Raw genomic sequence first — 20193 nt, forward strand, 5'->3', positions numbered from 1 at the left:
ACTGTTCCCTTGGTTTCTGTTTGGGATATATCGATTGACAGCTGAAGACACCACTTTCGCCTTCTTGGCCCTTCTTAATGGAACCTTTCTGGTTCACGGGCGAAGACCATACCCTTAACAACACGCGATTGTTCCAAACTTCCTCCCATAATTTTGACCACACGGACATTGTCGACATTAAAGTTAGCGGGATTCTTTGGGAGAACACCCAAAACGGCCTCGGCCACCAGGGGGGCAAGGATTTCCTCAGACCCAGACTGTTTGCTTCCAATAACCGTCTTTAGGGCCTTCCCGAGCTCAGGGGCAGAGCGCATTTCCTTTAATCTATCCACTTCGAGTTCTATGTAGAGATTGTAGCGTTAGCAAACAGGCAGCCGGCGGGTCCAAGGCGGGAAGGATCATAGAGCACAGAAAACAACGGATGTCCACGCCCGAGGAGGAGCCTGCAGAGCTTACCTTCTAAAGTACTGAGAGCAAAACCCTGTGCAACCTCGTACCCCTGAACGATATCACTCGTCTTCAACCCCATCCGTAGGAGATCCTCCGCCTTTCGTAGAAGCTCGCCAGCGAGGATAATAACCATATTTGTAGCATCTCCCATCTCCGCTTCTTGCTGCTGACTGGCCATAACCAGGAGTTTAGCAGCAGGGTGGACGACATCCAGCTCTCGCAGGATTGTGGCAGCATCAGATGTAAGAATCATCTTCTGCAAGTGGTTGATAACAATCTTATTCCGGCCATGAGGCCCGAGAGATGTCTGGACAGTCTGGGAAATAGCTCTGCATGCCTCGATATTTCGAATAACGGCGCCATCTTCGGAGTCGTGGCTGTATAAACAGTTAGTGGGCATGCTACCTTGACGCACATATCCAGCCAAAGCTCTCAAACAAAAAAAAAATTAAGATAAAATAAATGAGAATTCAAAGACTGAAGCGAAAGTACCTCTGATAGCCCTGCTTAAACAGGCCAGCATTGGGCGCCTTGGGAATCGTCAACGACATCGCTCGTGTGTCTCTGGGTGTCAAGCCGTGGGATGCTGCTTCGTCTTGTCTGTCTGCTTGCTGCTGCTGGCTGGCTTGCCCCCCTCGTCCCTCTTTTTGACGCTTTTCGCTGGGCGCTCTCCTAAGCTCCGTCTGGGAAAGTTTGCACTGTTTGGCCAATCTGATGACATAAGCAGGAAAAAACGGCCCAACAACTTTCTGCGGCCGAAACAAACTGGAACGACCTCAACAAGTCCTCTGCGCTGCCTTCTCTCGACCATCTCCAATCTTCCCGTTGCTGCCTGCTGCTCGTCGACACAGCAGTATCCAATCGTCAATTGAGATGTTCTCGAGACTTATCCGGGCCCGTGGCGTCGCCCAAGTTGGCAGACAGCCCTCGACACAGCTGTTTCGCCGCTCTGTGACCACCGACGCTGCCTCCGCCCATGCGGAGGATATTCCAGTTGTACGCCTCCCAGGCCTACCAATTGAGCGGATATATGCCGGTAGAAAGAGTGCTAACCATTCATTTGCGAGGTTGCAGGAAGATGACAAGCCCTTCTCAGTCAAGCTCTCCGACGAGAGCTTCGAGACTTACGAGCTCGACCCTCCTCCATACACCTTGAAGACAACCAAGAAGGAGCTCAAGCAGATGTACTACGACATGGTATCGATAAGGTAAAGATGCATCAGCTCCTTTTGTGCGCTATATATGGGGCATGTCTAACCTTTAACTTCTTTCCCCAGACGTATGGAGATGGCCGCAGATCGACTTTACAAGGAGAAGAAGATCCGGGGATTCTGCCACTTGTCGACTGGCCAGGAAGCCGTCGCTACTGGTATTGAGCATGCCATTACCCCAGATGACAAGCTCATTACTGCCTACAGATGCCACGGATTTGCCATGATGCGCGGTGGTACCGTTCGCTCGATTATCGGCGAGCTGCTTGGTCGCCGTGAGGGAATTGCCTACGGGAAGGGAGGATCGATGCATATGTTTGCTAAAAACTTCTTCGGTGGCAACGGAATCGTCGGTGCTCAGGTACCCGTTGGCGCTGGTCTTGCCTTTGCACAGCAGTATAATGGCGAGGCAAATACCACCGTCTGTTTGTACGGTGATGGAGCATCCAATCAGGGCCAAGTTTTCGAAGCTTTCAACATGGCTAAGCTCTGGAACCTCCCCGTCATGTTTGGCTGCGAGAGTACGTTTCAGATCGTGTTTTATCCATTCTTTAGTATGTTGTGTTGTGGCCGTATTAACACTTTTGACTTATAGACAACAAATACGGAATGGGAACCGCTGCCAACCGCTCTTCCGCTCTAACCGACTACTACAAGCGAGGACAGTATATCCCCGGTATCAAGATCAACGGAATGGATGTTCTTGCTATCAAGGCTGCCGTCCAGTATGGCCGCGAGTACACTGTCAGCGGCCAGGGTCCTCTTGTCTTCGAATATGTCACCTACAGATACGGTGGTCACTCCATGTCTGACCCTGGCACCACCTACCGTACCCGTGAGGAAATTCAGCGCATGCGCAGCACCAATGACCCCATTGCGGGACTCAAGCAGAAGCTTCTTGACTGGAACATCACCTCCGAAGATGAGCTCAAGGCCATTGACAAGGACGCCAGATCGATGGTTGACGAAGAAGTTGCTATTGCCGAGAAGATGCCTGTTCCAGATGCTACTCCGCGTATCTTGTTCGAAGACATCTACGTCCGTGGCAGCGAGCCCAAATGGATGCGTGGCCGCACCGCTGACGAGACCTTCTACTACTAAATTACGCACCTCCTCACCCTCACACAGCGACTTCTTCCGCTTCCTTTCCTACTTCTCAATTCCCTTCCCGACCTTCCCTCTATACACATTGGGTTGTCGTGGTTCATCCTGCCTTCTCTCTGTGCTGTATCACTGATTCATTTCTTTAAGTGTGTAATTTAGATTCAAAATAGCGCCCTATGAACCTTTCCCCGTTTCCTTCCTCACCATCCAACTACCCCTTTCCCACTTTCTCTATGCCCCGTTTTTACATCTTCACCACCATGATATATACATCTACCATCTCATTACCGTGTACTTTTTTGATTCTTGACTACCACATAGCTGCTCAAATGGGGATTAGAGCAGGAACAAATGCTGAATCAGATCCTTCCTTGATCGCTCTTCAAATCTATTTCAATCCTAATCCTAACCCTGTCCCATCCAGACCAACCAAGCCACCAGCCAAACCGCTCGCTAACAATCAACTAATGTTCCGACAAACAACAAGAGGGTCAAGAATAAGAGAGAAGAAACGATGGTAGAAGTGGGCCACAATACTAAATTTCCCTGGTCCAATCTACTCCATCTGAGCCTGTTCCAATTCCAGTTCCAATATACAAAGAAAAACATGATATAGAAGGGGAATAAGGAAAGCAAGGAGGAAAGGAAGCATGACGCAGGAAGCTAGCAAGAAAACAAGGTCTAATATCGTCCCCCATTTTGGCACACGATCGCAATCGTGGAAAGCAGTGGTGTGTAGTTTTATAGGTACAGTTATCCATCATGATTTTTCATGGCGTTAGAATGAAAAAAAACAAGTATGGAAGTGGAGAGGAAACGGTCGCTAGAAGAACGAGACAAAGCAATTTGATCGTAAGATATCAAAAGGGGTGAGGAAGGGCGAGGAGAGAAGAGAAGGGGGAAAAAAAAAAATAGGAAAAAAAAAGAAAAGATGAAATCCTAAGGCAAACCAAAGTCCTTCCAAAGAAATGTAAACCAGACCCTTGAAAGAAAATAAATGAAATACGATGATAAGATAGATAGCCCCTTTAATGTATAACAGTAGAGATAGAAAAAAGATCCCGATGAGTATATGGCATATAGATGCAAGATAGGAGGAAGGAAAGGTAGGATGAGAGGAATAGGGGCGGAATAGAGTAGAGCAGCAAAGCAAAAGGAAACGCCCAATCCAAGCGGTAAAACCCAGTTTTTTATCGAGGTATGAGAGCAGAAAGAGCCACATTCCATATGCAAAGGACAAGGTGATAGGCGAATACCAATATCACCGGGTAACCAAAAAAAAAAAAAAAAAAAAAAAAAGAACAGTAAGAAATATAGAAATTGGCATAGTAAGGAACTCAGTCAAATCATTTCATGAAACGCTGGTCATTCAACAGGCTAAGAATCATCTCTTGCGTTCGCTGCACGGAAGTAATTTTTTCTTCGAGTTGCGAGCGTTCCTTCTCCAACTGCTCACGAAACTCCGCCCGTAGCTCAGTGCGGATTTGGTCTATGGCTGAGACCGATATAGACTGGGCCACAGCAGATGCAGCGGCAGAGACATCAGCCATATAAACATCTGTTAGGTTGCCGTTAGCAGTAGGGGCTCCACTGACGCCGGTGACAGGTACACCCGGGTTAGCTGGATTGGAGCCACGAGCACCAGGGCCGCTTTGATGAGGGTGGTGCTGTTGGTGGGTATCAGTTATAGAAACAGAGACGGGGACAGAAGGAGAATTGAATGAGCGGCGGGTGGAGGAGTTTTCAGCAGCAGACATTAGCATAGCGGTGGAAGGGGAGAGATTTGGATTTCGAGATATGGCTGCCTTGGGGGTATTGTTGAGACGTGAGATGGCTTTCAGGGTGGCTGCGGAGACATTATTGGGATCTGCTTGTGGAGAGGACGAGGAAGGATTGCTAGCCGTGGGCGCGAGGAGGTCCGGGGTGCTAGCGTTAACAGGGTGGGCATGGGGATGTTCTGCACCATTGTTGGTAGGATTGCCATTGAACATGGTTCCAAATCCCATGGGCAATTGTATCTCCGCTTGCTGCTGCTGGGGGGTATGCTGCTGTGACGGCTGCTGTGTAGCTGGAGGTGGTTGAGGAGTAGGGGGTTGGTGATTCGGGGTATCGAGGTTTGCAGGATCAACTGCCATGGACTTCCTTTTTCGACCTCTCTTGCCTTGCTTTGCGCTTATTCTTTCTGTCTCTTGCTGTTGAAACCGTCTCCAGACCGGGACCCAGGCATCTACGGCGGCACTCCAAGCGGCGTCTGCCTGATCGTCCCCCCGTTTCCCACCCATGCCGTTTAAAAACTTGATGCGTTGCTGTGTGACGAATTCGACTTTCCGGCGGACGCTGTGCCATGAATATGGGTGACCTTCTATCCGGTTGAATTCCAGAGTTATAGCCATCCACCATTCGCAGAGCTTATTACGCTCGCCAAAGGTGTCTGCATGACGATTACATATTTCGAATAAAGCGGTTTCTTCGCGAGTTGTAAGGCGTTTACCATGTTTCCGCGGTGCATTGCCTTCAAGGACTGCTATTTCGGCATCGTTTTCTTCTTGTGGAACGGTTGCGGGTACTGAAACAGGTACAGGGCGCTCCCAAGCCGGCTGGGAGGCTGAAGGCTGTTGTGACGATTGAGGTTGTGTTTGTTGTTGTTGTTGTTGTTGTGGTTGTTGTTGTTGTTGTTGCTGCTGCTGCTGCTGCTGCTGAGCCTGAGCCTGTTGCTGCTGTTGAACTTGTTGTTGTTGGTGTCTTTGCCGCTGATGGTGGTTTTGGAGATGTTGTTGGTGCTGGAGATGTTGTTGTGGTAATTGGTGAGGATGCTGCTGAGACTGTGGCTGTGGATGTTGTTGCTGGGAGAGAGAGTGAGTCAACTGGTGTGAGTGTTGACGAGATAGAGCCTGTTGCTGTTGCTGTTGTTGTTGATGGTGCTGTTGATGCTGCTGCTGCTGAGTCTGTGGAAGAGTCTGATGAGGTTGTTTCTGCTGTGGGATATGGTGCTGCTGTTGTTGCTGCTGCCGCCGTCGAGCAGCAGCCTGATGTTGCCCATGCCCGTCATGCGGTCCCCGTACGCCCGATAAATGAACCTCCTGCCCATGCAACACAACCTTCCCGTCCGCGTCTTGGTCCGTAAATGGGTTCTCCCTCAGGCTGGGGCTCTCGGACGTCGTCACGTCTCCACCATTATGTGGATGCGGCTGTTGCTGCTGCTGTTGCTGGTGGTGCTGATGGTGCTGACTCGGATGATGACGCTGCTGCTGCTGCTGCGGCTGAGGTGTTGGTACCGGCTCATGGTGCGGCGTAGGGATGGGATAGTTAACAGCAGCAGGCTGGCGGAGGGTCGAGATGGGCGGGAGAGGAAGCGCGCTGCTCAGCGGCCTCCCTGGCGCCGCGTTCAGCCATTGATTGTGGCCCTGCTGCTGCTGCTGCTGCTGCTGCTGCTGCTGGTGATGCTGCTGACGGGATGAGAGGGTAGGACCTGGCGGGGCGGTAGGGTCGACGGCCCAATTGAACATGTATAGACTCGTGGACGGGACGAGCGAGAGCGACGAGACGCCAGCGGCGAAGGCAAAAAAGGGACGGGAAAAAACAACAAGCACAACAAGAACAGAAACGGGGGGGAGGGCAAAAAGAACGAGAAACCCCAGCAGGGAGAAGGAAGAAGGAAGAGAAAAGAAAAGGGAGAGGACGGGAAGAGGACACTCTGGGCGGGCTCTCGAGCTGCTTGAACTTGTCTGCGTGTCCTGGACGGCTGCTCGTCGGTGTTTCTTTTGGCCTGGAGGAGTTGAAACTTCGCGATGTTCTTCGTTATTTTTTTTTTTTTTTTTTTTTTTTTTGGCGGCAAAAAAGTGTCAAGGTAAGGTTATTATTTAAAAAAATATGGAGTCTGGCTCTGCTTCGTCGTCTCTTCTGCCTGCTTCGACTCTGGGTTCCCCTTCTGTTTTTTTCTTTGCTTTTTCCTCCCTGGTGCTTGTCTGGCTGGCGGTTCGTCTGCGTGTTTTGGGGCTTCTTGCGTCTCAGGCACGGCAGGAGAAGGTCATGAAGGGCACGACAGAGTGACAAGAGAGCAAGAGAGCGAGAGCAGGACTCGAGGCGAGCGACGATAAGAGCGACAGATGCCAGTCGTGAAAAAAGACAAAATAGAAGCGTCTCTCTGGGCTTTTTCTTCCTTCCTTTTTTTTTCCCTTCTTCTTTGCTTTTTTGCGCGACGGTGGGCTTATTTGCTTTTGCGAACGAAGGGCCCCTGGTACTGTACGCACGGCGAGAACCGTTGAGCTTCTGGTCGGCTCGGGCTGGCTGGCTGTCTGCCGGGCGCTGGCGCTGGCTCCGGCCGTCTGCTCGCGTGGGACGCGGCGTTGACGTTGACGGTGAAGTTGACGGAGTTGACGGTTGACGTTGACGTTGACGTTGACGTTTGGAGGTTGAGAGGTTGGCGTTGTTGTTGTGTTGTTGTTGTTGTTGTTGTGGTCGAAGAAGTTTCGCTCTGGCGCCGCCAAAAAGTCATGCTCAGCCCAAGAGACGGGCGACAGTAAGCGGGCAGGTCACTGCTACGTGCTGAGCCACCGCGACACAGCAGACGGACAAGATGCCAGGGCCTGAGAGACTTTAGGGGGCCCAGACAGGCTGGCGGAAAGGAGGCTACAGAAGGGCTGGACCGCTGGGAGAGGGAGAAGAGAGAGAGAGGCAGGCAGGCAGGAGGTAGGATGATGCTATGGTACATGTCCTCGTTCTGTCTAGAATGATAAGTCTATATAGGTAGTAGTATTATTACAGGCAGGCGTCAGACCTCAGCGCCGGCGAAGGTACCACGCAAAGGCAGCGCCTCCGATGGTTTCATTGAAGGGGGTTGGCACCTCTGCCCGGCCAGGGCGAGCCACGGGATGGCGCAGGTAGACGGCCGCGCAGATGTTGTGGTTGACCTCCAGGTAGCGTGGCACAAAGGCGAAGGGGCTCATGTAGTCGCGAGGCCGCCAGGGGGTAGCATACGGCTTCGTGCTGTCGATGGGGTTTTCGTGGATCTCCTCCAGAGCGAGCTTGAGGGCTTTCAGGTCAGCGGGAGAGTAGTCGGCCAGCTCGACGTCGGACAGGGACGCTGCGAGATCATCAATTTCGCTGGAGGACTTGCTATCTCGGCTGGTTTGGTTGTTGATGTTGTCGTTGTTGTTGTTAGTGGTGGTGGTGGTGGTGGTCGTCGTCGTCGTCGTGGTAGTAGAAATGGTATCAGCATTAGGAGTAGTAGATGAAGGAGATGGCGCAGTGGGTGATGCGGAAGATGATGGCTCGGTGGCAGAGGAGGGTGATTCAGTGTTGGGAGCGGCCTGTTCTGCTTTCTTAGCAGCGGCCTTTTTTGCAGCTTCGGCTGCCCGCTTGGTATCCTCGTCTATCATGTTCTTCAGAGCGAGGAACTGGGCCTCCAGGTTGTCTGTCATGGTCGTGGTGGTAGATGACCGCGAGAGCACCTGCTTGACGGACCGCTGGAAAGCACGGATGGCCTGCCTTCTTTTGGCCGGGAGCAGGTCCCCCGACGATGTCATGATCCCCTTGGCTCCAGAAAGCAACTCCTTCAACATCTGCCGTGGGTCTTCATCGTCTTTGCCTTCCTCCTTCTTTTGCTCCTTGTCCTCGGCCTTGGTCTCCTCTGTCTTGGTTTCCTCGACTTCCCCTTCTTTCTCCTCCTTCGACTTTGCGCCCATCCGTCGTCTGAGACGGCCGGCACGGCGTAGACTCTTGTCCTTGGGTGCTCCAGTAGCATACATCACTCGCTCAGGGTCAACCTGGAACATGTCTCCAGGGTTCAATAGATACCCAGGATATTGCATCTACCATCACATATTAGCTGCTTGAAATGCACATTATTGCTTGTAAAAGGAACCAGGAGACCAACCTTCTTGCCATTGACCGTTACGCCTCCGTGGATGACAAACTGCCTTGCCTGTCTGGTACTGCTTGCAAACATAGCACGGAATATAGCAACGTCCAATCTTCTTTCCAGAGGTGCAAATGTCATCAGCATGTATGGCGTGTCCGGGACTTGACGACCGTCTTCTCTATCCCCCTTGTCCATCCCTGAGCCACGGCCGGCTGCGTTTTTTGAACCGTCGTTGCGGGCAAGATCAAAGGGGTCCATGGGCACAACTGCTCGGAGCCGGCGAGAGAACATGCGCTCCCATTGACTCTCCCGGACCTGCTCACCATGGTATCCGCGGGCAAGCGACTTGGCCGACCATTTCTGCTGGAAGAAGGTCCTTGACTTTGTGAACGGGAGGCGGACTTGCGTGATGTTGAACAGGTTGTACTTGCTCCAGGACTGGCGGATTTTCTACCGTTGCCCATGAAGAAAAAAAACGAGGGTTAGCAATCTAGCCATTGCACACCAGAGAGGGCTCAGAAGGAAAAAAACAAACCGGTTTCCGGAGGTAGCTAGTCGCCTTGTTCCTCATCGTGACGTCTGTCTGTGTGTATCTTCCTGTCCGGCTCCTGGTATCCTCGTCGAACGTCGCCTGCTGCGTCGTCCTTTTCTGCTTCCAACCCAGATAATCTTTTTTTCCAGCGTTGGAGCCCCCGGTCACAGTCCGTCACGTGTACTGTTCTCGGTAAAACTATTTTCCTCCATTACTAACAAGCTTTAACCTCTGTTGCTCTCTAGCCAATCATCGTCCTCAGCTCAAACCTCGCTTAATCTTAGTCATTCATCACGTGTCATTCTGCCCTATATAAACAGCCGCCGGGCGCCCGCCTTCTTCGAAATTTTTTTCTTCTCTTCTCTTTCTCTCTTCATACTTACCTTGTTTGGGCTGGCGCGATCAAAAAGGCGCTTCGCCGTGGAAAGGCTCCTACATTGCACAGCGTGGAGAGCCTTGCCACTCAACATCCTTCGGGGTTTTGACAGGCATATTCTTTGGCACCTCTCCTGGACTCAGGTCCTACCTTTCTTTTCATTGTCTCTGCGCTTTATGTGCTGTTGCAAAGAAGAGTTTTGGTCTTGTTTATATTGTTGAGATCTTTTGCGATATGTGCTGTGTTTTGACTCATCGACCGTTTGCTGCCCGAGAATCAATCACCATGTATCAGCTAGGACGCCTGTTCGTGCGACACCACTCTACTGCCTCTGCTGCTTCCAGAGTGCCTTTAGCTTATACGCTGCACAAGCCGCGAGGCAGCACTTACTATGCCGGCCGGCCGCCCATCGTCTTCATGCATGGCCTTTTTGGCAGCAGGAAAAACAACAGAAGCATGAGCAAGTCGGTTCTTCCCTTTACCATAGTTTGTTCCCCCGAGTGCCACTGCTGATAGCCTGTAGGGTGCTGGCCGCTGATCTGGGGGCGCCAGTCTACGCTGTGGTATGTCATCGACCTTGACATCCTTTTTTTAACGAGCCGTTGAGCGCCCTTTACTCTGACCGTAAGAAGGATCTTCGTAACCATGGAGACTCCTTCCATCATCCAAAGCATGACTACACCGAGCTCGCCCTTGACGTGGAGTACTTCATTCACCAGCACAGCCTGCGAGATCCCATTCTCATCGGCCACTCCATGTATGCTCTAATCAGCATTACTCTCTCTCAAAAGCAGAGTTAACTAAATTTACAATTACTTAGGGGGGCCAAAACAGCCTTGACGCTTGCTCTACGCTCTCCTTCGTTAGTATCGAGTGTCATTGCTATAGATAACGGGCCCATTCGTTTGCCCCTAACCGACGACTTTCCACGGTACATCAGGGGCATGAGACATATCCAGTCCCAGGCTACTCCAGTCTCCTCCTTGTCCGAGGCCGATGCGCTCCTCTCACAATTTGAACCAGACCCCGCCATCCGTCTCTTCCTTCTCACTAATCTAACAAGGAAATCGGGCAAGGACCGTTTGCACTTCCGTGTACCGCTGGATATACTCTCGTCCTCGTTGGATGCTCTAGGGGATTTCCCATATACTGACCCTCGGAGAAACCGGTTTGAGAAGCCAGTCTTGATCGTCAGGGCAACAAGGAGCCATTACCTGCCGGATCACTCTAAGGAGCTTATGCAAAAGTTCTTCCCGAACTTGAAAATGGTAGACTTCGATTGTGGGCATTGGGTCATCACTGAGAAGCCACATGAATTTAGACAGAGTAGGTTTTTGGTATTTTCCATGGTACCCCCAAGAGCTTGATACTAACGAACGTGGTGGTCCCTTTTCAGCTGCTATCGACTTCCTACGAGACACTGTATTGTCTACATCCTAACTGATGTATATCGAGATTGGAGATTTGTTGTACATTAACCATAGAATATATACATATGTTATCTTGCGTCAAAGGGCCACAGCCTATCAGCTTTCTCAGGCGTCATCCCTTCCGCCTCTCCCAACTCCTTTGCAGACTCCATCCACTCTGCATACGCTGCCCTATTCGCCTCTTGAGCAGCATCCCATATCTCATTAGGCACCCAGCCATCAGATCCCGAGTTCATCTGCATCGTAAGCCACGTTTTCAGTTTCTGCCTTGTTTCAAAGTCCTCATACTGTTTTGCATGTCTGTGCAGCTCTTCCTCATCTGGGTCATATGGACAGCTTCCAGGCAGCCCCAATTCTGACCATAAAGACCGCAAGTCCAGAAGCTCTTGTCTAATGGCGGGGGCACCGTCCCTCCAGGTGGTAAAACAATAGTGAAATAGGCGGAAGAAGGTTGGGTCAAGCCGTGTTGCTGCTCGCATCTTGGGTACCTTGCCCTTCATGATAACGTCATACGTTTGGTGGCATATAGAAAGATCCTTTTGGAGCCGTCTCTCGTCTTCCGATTGCGCTTTCTCGGACTCGTCTGCTTCGGCTGAGCCCTGGTCGGCGAGCGAGGCAAAATCAGGGGTTCCGTGAACATAGATGAATGCAGGTTCAATCGATGCCAGTTGCCAGTCAATCAATCCTGTAACTTTGGTTAGATCGTCAGGAGAATCATAGATATTCCTCTTGTGGTAGTCTGGATGTACCAGGGCTGGCGCCGCTGCTGTCTATACTCGCCCATCCTCAATCAATATATTCATAGACTTTCGACACGCATCAATCAGGTCAGAATGTTCCTGGATAGTTCCACGGAATGGAAGTCGGTCATCGGCTGGTTGTTCTTTGGGTAGACGTGACAGGGCAGTATCTATTAGCCCGGCCGAATACTCCTTGAGATCTCTCCCTATGAAATCAATTGGTTAACTTCCTGGAATAACAGAATCAAAAAGAAGTCAACCATACATGGACCCCGGTTAGCATTCAATCCCTTGTAAATATCGCTTTCTCCAGCACCACAATTCCAAAAGAGGGGGCTGCAATACGGCCCTATACAAAAGCCATTGTCGAATGGTATTTTTAGCTTTTCTTCAATAGGTGCATCAGCGAAGTACAAATTTCCATATGCCGGGAAATCAAGAGATGACATCCCTCTAATCCGCAGCGAGAGCTCCTTGGTGCACTGCATGTGCTGCACTATATCCATTTCAGGCCAATGTTCATGCAAATCAACACCATCAGCGTGCTCTTGCATGATATATTCAATCCCAACCGGGTTAGATGGGTCATCACTCCAAAGAAGTATCTCTGGTATAGGAAGGGAAGCTTTTGATCGTACTTTTAAAGGAAGTTAGGAATAATTGCTAAGAACTCACTAACTCAACCTACAGTATGCTACAGTTACAACCTCCGAATTTGTTGTAAGCCTTGGGGGCCCTGCAACAGGCGTTGCGACCTTAGCAACAACTTTCTTGCCATTGTCCAAGGTAAAAATGAAGACTCGATTATATCCCCCTTCTTTCTTCTCGTAGGAATTAACTTTAGATGCTCCAGGGTATATTTTCGCAACAGTCTCACACAGAAGGGAGAAGTTGAATTTCAATGAACGTGATTGGCGCTGTAGTTCATCTTGATTCAACCATCGCCCAGTCGTGTACAAAAATGGATCCGATGCTGAAAATTTTCAGCAAATTATGATATTGAGTTTTGATTGTATAAGCCTCCTTACTTAGCTCTTTCATCGCGTCACGCCTAGCTGAGCTGCTGGAGAATGGTCGAGAGGACGTTGGAGGAGGCGGTGTCATTGAAGGCTGTGACTGAGACTGATCCATTTTGGAAGGCGGGATGCCACTGGGAAAACGAAAGATAGAAGTACCATTAGTAGGTGTAATGAGAGAACAAGTCATCTGACTAGCTCGAGAGCATACTCTTGCCAGCATCCTACTAGGGTATTCGTATAATCAGCACGATATTCCCGATTTGCAAAAGAAAGGATGTTGATGCCTGGAGTGAGATGAAAGACTCCTTATATTAGGTAATGGGCCGGGCAGTTATTCGGTCACGTGGAACGCTAAACTAGATTCGGTCAACAAAACACAAGGATTGTGTGCATGCCGCTGGCGGCTAACTTACCTGTTAATATTTCGGTAAAAAGCGAACTCCAGTCACAGTAACTGCTTACTTAGTTTGGGATAGGAACATATTCAGGAATATTTTTAATAGTCCTAGTTATAGACTCCATAATATATAACGGCTCGTCTTTGATACAATAATAAAAAACCCATAGCGACTTACTTTCTAATTCCTAGAGTAACTATTCCATGATGCATTGCTCTACAGAGCATAGAGTACTCTGTATAGATAGAGAGGCGAAAGGTTTAGTAGCTACTCTTTAGTTATATATATAGAAGGACCAAGGTTACTTCATCCGTCGTCCCGTCGGTTTCCCAAGGTTACAAACTATAATTAGTTATCTATACGCTAAGAATCGGTATCTTCACCAAAGTTTATTTCCTTACATTATTTAACTATAAATAGTATTATCTAAACTTGAGTACTTCATCCAAAGCTTAAATATACCTAGCCGCCAGAAAGGAGTAAATGCATTGCACCCCGAGTTACTTAAATTTTTGGGGCCATTTCAAGCTCAATAGCGGCAAGTGTATAACATCCATTAATAGGTCATCTATTCTTCTAGTAAAGTAGAATAAGCCAGAGTATCTAAGACCCTAGCGGCTATATCCTTATTAACTGTAGGGAGTACGTGATAACTTGACTATAACCTTTAGTATTTAAGGCAGCTTCATTGTCGTCAAAAAAAAAAACTCTTCTATAGAGTCAAGTCTATTCTACGATCTAAAGGATCCTTATTTTAGCCTAGATACGCTCTACCTTTATAGTTAAGGCTTAGGTTATATAAATATAAGTAGACGTGTCAGTTCAAGTAATATATATATTTAACTAGTCCTTTACTTAGTAGCAAAATATCCAAGGTCGTTATCGGGTTCTCTACGAAAATTGAGAAAAACTTTAATATTGCAAAAAGATTTAAAGCAACCTTTACCCCGGAAAGCCGAATACTCCCCTCCAAGACTACGAAAAACGACGAAGACTATTAGCTACATCTAGATACTGGTGAGATTATCAACAATAGATGGCTCAATATCGTGCTCCAGGTTAATTCCCAAGCAAAGAGCCCAGGTTTACGTACGTGGCTGAAAAAAAAAAAAATTGGAAAGGGAACACATGGGCAGCTGGCAATTTCGCGATTCGACACACTTGCGGAGGACGAGGAAAAGGGAGACGGAGCGAGTTCTGACTGACCTTTTGACAAAGGCGAAAGACGAATTGAAAAAGTAATAAACATTTTGTACTCAGAATGTTGTGCTTTGTGTCAAATTTGCTGTGTCAATCATCGTTCTAGTTATCAAGCTTTGGGAGGAACGGGCCTGTGGGGTGGTGGGGAGTGGGCCAAGATGAATTAATTTTGTTCTATTCTTAGCCACGGATTGCAATTTTTAACAGGGGTACGTTCGTTACTACGTATCATCAAATATTATTCTTCTTGCATCTATAAAATATATAAACGCAGCGAACTAAGGTCCCTACTTTTAGGATTTTTACAGAATACCACATAGGTAATATATAAGACCTAAAATGTTACTATTCAATGTCAACGGTGTGTACTCCTAGCAAGTGGATCTCCTAGCAAGTGGGTGTTTCTCTAGCCTCTAGCAGCTTATTCCATCAAACATATTACCTGTGAATTACATTTCAATTACTTTCTTGTTATCAACGGAGAAGTAGTTATCATACAAAATTGTAACTCTATGAAATAATAATAAGGAGTAAGAGTCCCGAAAACATTCATCCCACGTTAAAATTCTATCCACACTTAATCATTCCCGGGACTTTGCCCAGAATTTCCACCAGCTTCCAAGCTGGAGCTTTCCATCTCGTTGGTGTATTCGCCAATAATATACAGGAACTCCAACAATCCAAAAGCCAACAACGGTAAGTGCTTGCAATGGTTCAACAAACACAGCTCGACTGAGCAGAAACAAACTCACGCAGCAGAAAATTATCGGCGTCGATATCCACGTTTTATAAGGCCGCTCTAACCGAGGCTCACGAATTCGAAGCATAATAAGTCCCAAAACCGTGAGAAAATAAAAGGAATAACCAGCTACCCCGTAAAAAGTGACAAGGGTCTTGAATTCACCAACAAGGATATAGCACATGCAAAGTACCATGTTAAAAGTCATTGCATATATTGGGGTATATCCGATACCAATGTCATCGCCGAACATTCGCGCAATTGTCTTTTTGATAAAGGAACGACGTTGTAAGCGCCCTGTCATAGGATTTGACGATTCGCTAAGCCCAACCCTGCAAAATATAGATGGAAAATAACCCTCTTTACCAGCTGCATATATCAATCTACCACTTGTAAAAACCGAGGCATTCAGAGCCCCGATACAGCTTCCAGATACAACAAGGGCAAGGGCAGCGGCTCCAATGGGACCGAACACTTTTGCTCCAAAATGCACGGCAATGGTATTGGTACCGGAGATTGTGGATGCCGGTAGAACTAGAACGTAAGAGATATTTGCAAGTACGTAGCATATTATCATAAGTGGCATGGCAGTGTGAATTACACGGGGCAGATCGCGACCCGCGTTTTTGAATTCCCCGGTTACATAGTTTGTCTAATATTTCGTTAGCTTCAAAATCGATACAGTAAAGGAAGTTGTGGTACGACGTACATTCTCCCATCCATCAAAAGCCCATAGACCAGAGTACAAGGCCACAGCCCAGCTGGATATACTTGTACTGGTACCATCAAACCAATTTTTCGTCTTCCATTCCTTGTTAGGGTTTCCATCATAAGACAAGCCTGTGACCGCAGCAACAATGCCAATAATAGTGACCGCAAGTAGTGCAATAAATTTGAAGAACATGAAGAGGTTTCCGACGCGGGTGCCCACTTTCGTTGATATGCAATTCAGCAGAGTAACGGCGATAATGCTAGCCAACGCAACAGCTTTGGAAATCCAGGGATTAACAGAGTCGACCTTTGTGCCAACTATCGCTTCAACAATATATTCACCGAATATAATCGATATTATTGCGTTGGACCCTGGCTTCAGAACGAAAACCGCAGTCCAGGTAAAAAGAAAGCCGGCCAGCTCGCCAAATATCTTTGAAAGATAGACCTGTGCACCACCGTTAAGTGGAATAGCTCCGCCCAGTTCTGCATAGCTTGCAGCTCCTGTCCAGGCAAGCAATCCAGCAACAACCCATACAATGAGCGAAGCACCCGGAGAACCTGCATTGCTGTTGACCTGGCCAGGCGACGAAAAGATGCCAGATCCGATTATTAACCCGATAATCAGAGACAATCCATTTAGATATGTCAATGTCTTGTGCCTCTCCAGTGAACCATCCCTTATACTACCATCATGTTCCAGGGATACTGCTGAAGGCGCACCTAGCGGCGCATACCCTCCAACTGTCTGAGAAAGGGGGAAAAGGGTGGTGCCGAAATCGAAGGCAGAAGAGACAGAATATGATCGGCCGTGACCAGGGCGTGTGGGTTCGTATAATTCGCCGGCTATAGAATCCTCATTCTCTAGGGAAGCGCGACGTGATGAGCTTACCCCGGATTCCGACGAGGATTGTGCAAGGTCGTCCTCCGATGAGGCGAGCGATGCCAACTCAAGCGAGTCTCTCATTGTATTCATTCAACGACCCATATAACGGGGGAATGGAAAGCGATTTCGCGTAGAGATTGTAAAAGAAAAGGCCGCAATGGATGACCGCGGATTTTCTAGGAGCAAAAGGGGTGTGGAGAGCTTGCAGCCATAGTTAGGATGGAAGAAACTGGAGAAGAAGACGCTGCTATGCTGGCTTGCTAGGCGATCTGAAAGCTACGTTAAGTCATCAGCTTAGTCGGCAGGGAAAAAGGGTGATATCTCGCGTGGGAAAACCTGGCTGTTGAAAAGGAGACGCAGACATTAGCAAACAAACCTGGAGTTGAAGATCTGATCAAGCAGATTTCCCCTTCCAGCGATCGATAGATTGAAGCCCTTATCTAAAATTCGGCCAATCATAAACTAGGTAGCTGATATAATGACTAAGCCGCTTTATTTAGAGGCACGTGACTTACTTTATTTTGGAAGACCACGGCAAAAAGAGCCAGTTGGGAGAAACGAGATGTTGAAATGAAATAATACTAGGGATTCTGTTATTTTGTTTAGATATTGTTATTCTTTTCATGTTTCCTCGGCCCGTTCGTTTGTGTCGGCTCTCATCTGCTCCGCGACAATGTAATGTCAACGCTCAATTCTCGTCGCCGAATCGTTATCAACGTTTTCGAACCTCATCCACAACATCCCAACCACCATCAAAGGGCCCGTCAGGCAAGCTATGGTTGACTGCTGCTGTTGTAGCTATTGCGGCTGGCGGAGCTGGTATATACACTCGTTCCCAGGGAGATACCTCTAGTACCACCCTGGACCCGGGTTACGTTCACGAACTACGAACTTATTTCAAAGACTCCGGTGTCGTCAACCTGCAGCATCTTTAACCTACGGCCAAAAAGGGGGGGAGGAATAAATGCAGAAGTCTACCAGGATGCTTTTGAAACTGGAATTTGGAGTGTACAATTCAAACAACCTCAGCTGCAGGTTGGCCGAGACTATACCCCGTTACCCCCTTCAATGCAGTTTTCCTCCCTAGACAAAGGAAACGACACGTCCCTTCAGTTCCTTATCCGGAAAGACGGCGAGGTATCGAGCTATTTACATGATCTTCAACCTGGCAGTATTGTGGAGATGCGCGGGCCCCAGCTAGGACTCGAGCTGACTCCGGACGTCCAAGAGATCCTTTTCATCGTGGGAGGGACTGGCATAGCCCCAGCTCTACAAGCTGCTCACACGATCCTCAAATGCATGCGGCCAAGGGATGAAACAAGAATACATATCTTATGGGCAAACCGACGGAGAGAGGATTGTCTCGGGGGTTGCAGTGATACTGTCGGTTCTCAGTGGAGTTGGTGGTCAAAACTGTACCCTACGACCAAGGCAGTAGGCACCCCGGGAGAAAATATAGAAGAACTGAGGAATTACGTTGTCGAGCAGCTGGACGAGCTCAAACGCCTCTACCCCAAGAAAGTCACTGTTGACTACTTTGTCGATGAAGAGAAATCACTTATTGGGAAAGATTCTATCATGAAATATATAAACTCAAGGGCGCAGCATCCACTTGTGGGCCCAAGGAAGAAGAAACTGATCATTATATCAGGACCTGATGGGTTTGTCAGCTACCTTGCTGGCCCCAAGATGTGGCATAATGGACGGGAGGTCCAAGGGCCACTGCGAGGTATTCTGAAAGAGTTAAATATTTCCGGCTGGTCAGTGTGGAAGCTCTGAAAAGAGTCTTACACAACACTTGCAGATACTCCCGTCAACTTTTAGACCAAATGTTCAGCTAGCTATTTGTTAGTGAACAACTATGCGCTGGCAAAGTCGTTCAGATATTGAACCAACTTTTCCACATTTTCAAGTGAAACGGCGTTATAATTGCTAGCTCGCATACCGCCGACGCTTCTGTGGCCCTTTAGCCCTTGAAGGAGGCGTTTCTCAGCGCCAGCAATGAATTCTTTCTCCTTCTCGGGGTCACCTCCATGGACTCGGAAGCAAACATTCATTCTGCTGCGAACACTTTTGTCTGGAACGACCTGATACACCTGAGGGTTCCTGTCGAGTGCACCATATAGGAGAGCTGTCTTCTTGTTCACGATATCTTCCTGGCCGCTCACTCGGGCTTTGCCGTGAGTCTGGACAAGGCCTGCAATGACTTGACCAGCAATCCAGAGGGTGAATATCGGAAGCGTGTTGTATAGAGAGTTATTTTTGGCGGTTATTGCATAGTCAAAAACGATCGGTCCCGGCAGGCCACCGATATTAAGCTGACGGAGCAAAGCCGGCGAAGGCGTGGCTGTATGAGGGGGTAGAAGGTCCTTCCGGACGATGATCAACGCAATACCCGTTACACCAACGTTTTTCTGAGCTCCTCCCTATAGACGGATCGTTGTATCTTAGCATTGGTGCAGGCCCTTTTGTATTTTTTTTTTAGACAATAGAGAGGATAAATGGTCACTTACAAATATGACAGCATATTTCTTGACATCTATCTTCCGGCTGAGGAAGTTAGAGCTCATGTCAGCCACAACCAGACGTTCGTCTTCCTCACTCACGTCCGGCGGGTTCTCCAGCGATTTTGGGAAAGCTGGGAATTCAACCCCGTCCACAGTCTCGTTATCACAGAAGTAGACGAATGCAGGTGCACTTCTTCCTCCCTCTGCCTTCGTCTTGGTAAGCTTCCATTCCTCTTCGACTGGTATGTTTCCAAATTTCCCTCCATTCGCTTCTTTAGCATCAACAGCAACATTGACAAATTTCTCCCCGACCAGCCTCTTTCCCTCCTGTGCCGCCTTTGAGGACCACGATCCTGTGACAATATAGTCTAATTTCAGCTCTTCATCGACCTGCCTTTTCAATTCAGCAACAACCTTGGCCTCATCGTCGCCGAACTGAGTGGCAAGCTTGCGTCTTCTTCTCTCAACCCAGACGCTGACCAGATTTTGAACAATTGCGCTGAACTCGCCGGTTCCGCCGCCTTGGAGGAACAGTATTTCGTAGTTCTCTGGTATATCGAGTAGGGTAGTCAGGTTCGCTTTGGTATCCGCGAGGATTTGGTTGGCGGCGGGAGATCGATGAGAGATTTCTCCTAGGCCCAGACCGCTGTCATTATAGTTGACGAAGGCTTTGGCGCCAGCCTCGACAACCGCAGTGGGTAGAGGAGCAGGGCCGGCGCCAAAGTAGGCGATTTCTGAACGAGAAGGCATTTCAGAGGTGTTTGGTACTGTTGCAAGTTGGTGGTTGGAAAAGATGACTCAACGAGGCCTTTTAAATGCAAGGTGGGATGGTGCAATTCTAAAATAACCCAGCATCCGTCATTATCTAGCGGGGCTTCTTATACCCATCTAGTTATATATTTAAGCGATTCACGGTCGATAGTGAACAGATGATGATTGGCTATGCGGCCGTTGTCTTGGTAGTCGAGCAACAGTCTATCACCATGGTCCTCTCTTGCTACTCTTCCTCACTTATCCAGTTCCTCCAAGG

At 48.6% G+C, this 20193-nt stretch overlaps 10 protein-coding genes across 15 annotated transcripts; 4 read left to right on the forward strand and 6 right to left on the reverse strand.

The window, feature by feature from the left end:
- Positions 1-74: 74 nt before the first annotated feature.
- Positions 75-1001, reverse strand: TERG_12427 (uncharacterized protein; the record flags this gene model as incomplete). Its single annotated transcript, XM_003232519.2, has 3 exons — positions 75-340; positions 457-827; positions 943-1001. 3 exons carry the CDS (start codon positions 999-1001, stop codon positions 75-77), a joined length of 696 nt encoding a protein of 231 aa, XP_003232567.2.
- A 127-nt stretch (positions 1002-1128) lies between these two features.
- On the forward strand, positions 1129-4399 carry TERG_06560 (pyruvate dehydrogenase (acetyl-transferring) E1 component, alpha subunit). Of its 5 annotated transcripts, XM_003232520.2 has the most exons (4): positions 1129-1446; positions 1525-1658; positions 1728-2182; positions 2257-4399. In XM_003232520.2, exons 1-4 carry the CDS (start codon positions 1324-1326, stop codon positions 2760-2762), a joined length of 1218 nt encoding a protein of 405 aa, XP_003232568.1. In that variant the 5' UTR covers positions 1129-1323; the 3' UTR covers positions 2763-4399. The 5 variants fall into 5 exon arrangements, with proteins under 5 accessions (XP_003232568.1, XP_047604624.1, XP_047606970.1 ...); XM_047748637.1 differs by having other exon boundaries at positions 1129-1658; XM_047750229.1 differs by having other exon boundaries at positions 1525-2182.
- TERG_06561 (uncharacterized protein) lies at positions 4112-6271 on the reverse strand (the record flags this gene model as incomplete). Its single annotated transcript, XM_003232521.1, has 1 exon — positions 4112-6271. The coding sequence occupies one exon, from the start codon at positions 6269-6271 to the stop codon at positions 4112-4114; it is 2160 nt and encodes a 719-aa protein (XP_003232569.1).
- Positions 6272-7394: 1123 nt separating this feature from the next.
- On the reverse strand, positions 7395-9522 carry TERG_06563. 2 transcript variants are annotated; one of them, XM_003232523.2, is made up of 3 exons: positions 9161-9522; positions 8641-9075; positions 7395-8575 (listed from the first exon to the last, which is right to left on the reverse strand). In XM_003232523.2, the coding sequence occupies exons 1-3, from the start codon at positions 9194-9196 to the stop codon at positions 7544-7546; spliced, it is 1503 nt and encodes a 500-aa protein (XP_003232571.1). In that variant the 5' UTR covers positions 9197-9522; the 3' UTR covers positions 7395-7543. The 2 variants fall into 2 exon arrangements, with proteins under 2 accessions (XP_003232571.1, XP_047606972.1); XM_047750231.1 differs by having other exon boundaries at positions 8641-9522.
- A 766-nt stretch (positions 9523-10288) lies between these two features.
- TERG_06564 (uncharacterized protein) lies at positions 10289-10900 on the forward strand (the record flags this gene model as incomplete). Its single annotated transcript, XM_003232524.2, has 2 exons — positions 10289-10290; positions 10354-10900. Coding segments are annotated over 2 exons (549 nt in total).
- A 131-nt stretch (positions 10901-11031) lies between these two features.
- On the reverse strand, positions 11032-13167 carry TERG_06565 (uncharacterized protein; the record flags this gene model as incomplete). The annotated part of the gene is made up of 5 exons (XM_003232525.2): positions 12732-13167; positions 12392-12676; positions 11969-12340; positions 11740-11909; positions 11032-11691 (listed from the first exon to the last, which is right to left on the reverse strand). The coding sequence occupies exons 1-5, from the start codon at positions 12940-12942 to the stop codon at positions 11032-11034; spliced, it is 1698 nt and encodes a 565-aa protein (XP_003232573.1). The 5' UTR covers positions 12943-13167.
- Positions 13168-14901: 1734 nt separating this feature from the next.
- On the reverse strand, positions 14902-16737 carry TERG_06566 (uncharacterized protein; the record flags this gene model as incomplete). Its single annotated transcript, XM_003232526.1, has 2 exons — positions 14902-15711; positions 15769-16737. The coding sequence occupies 2 exons, from the start codon at positions 16735-16737 to the stop codon at positions 14902-14904; spliced, it is 1779 nt and encodes a 592-aa protein (XP_003232574.1).
- Positions 16738-17279: 542 nt separating this feature from the next.
- On the forward strand, positions 17280-17591 carry TERG_12428 (oxidoreductase; the record flags this gene model as incomplete). The annotated part of the gene is made up of 1 exon (XM_003232527.2): positions 17280-17591. One exon carries the CDS (start codon positions 17280-17282, stop codon positions 17589-17591), a length of 312 nt encoding a protein of 103 aa, XP_003232575.2.
- A 133-nt stretch (positions 17592-17724) lies between these two features.
- TERG_12429 (uncharacterized protein) lies at positions 17725-18435 on the forward strand (the record flags this gene model as incomplete). Its single annotated transcript, XM_047751387.1, has 1 exon — positions 17725-18435. The coding sequence occupies one exon, from the start codon at positions 17725-17727 to the stop codon at positions 18433-18435; it is 711 nt and encodes a 236-aa protein (XP_047606973.1).
- An 80-nt stretch (positions 18436-18515) lies between these two features.
- On the reverse strand, positions 18516-19913 carry TERG_06568 (phosphoserine transaminase; the record flags this gene model as incomplete). The annotated part of the gene is made up of 2 exons (XM_003232528.1): positions 18516-19082; positions 19170-19913. The coding sequence occupies 2 exons, from the start codon at positions 19911-19913 to the stop codon at positions 18516-18518; spliced, it is 1311 nt and encodes a 436-aa protein (XP_003232576.1).
- Between the last annotated feature and the right edge of the window lie 280 nt (positions 19914-20193).

The sequence above is a fragment of the Trichophyton rubrum genome, assembly GCF_000151425.1.
Source record: "Trichophyton rubrum CBS 118892 genomic scaffold supercont2.8, whole genome shotgun sequence".
Lineage (NCBI taxonomy): Eukaryota > Fungi > Ascomycota > Eurotiomycetes > Onygenales > Arthrodermataceae > Trichophyton > Trichophyton rubrum.

Excerpts from the sequence above, each read along its gene's own strand:
- TERG_06560 (XM_047748637.1), top strand. The coding sequence starts at position 1,324 with ATGTTCTCGAGACTTATCCGGGCCCGTGGCGTCGCCCAAGTTGGCAGA. Across the intron at positions 1,659-1,727 it reads TACGACATGGTATCGATAAG|ACGTATGGAGATGGCCGCAG; the intron begins GTAAAGATGCAT and ends TTCTTTCCCCAG. Across the intron at positions 2,183-2,256 it reads CGTCATGTTTGGCTGCGAGA|ACAACAAATACGGAATGGGA; the intron begins GTACGTTTCAGA and ends TTTGACTTATAG.
- TERG_06563 (XM_003232523.2), bottom strand. The coding sequence starts at position 9,196 with ATGAGGAACAAGGCGACTAGCTACCTCCGGAAACCG. Across the intron at positions 9,076-9,160 it reads CTAGCTACCTCCGGAAACCG|AAAATCCGCCAGTCCTGGAG; the intron begins GTTTGTTTTTTT and ends GGGCAACGGTAG. Across the intron at positions 8,576-8,640 it reads TAACGGTCAATGGCAAGAAG|ATGCAATATCCTGGGTATCT; the intron begins GTTGGTCTCCTG and ends ATGTGATGGTAG.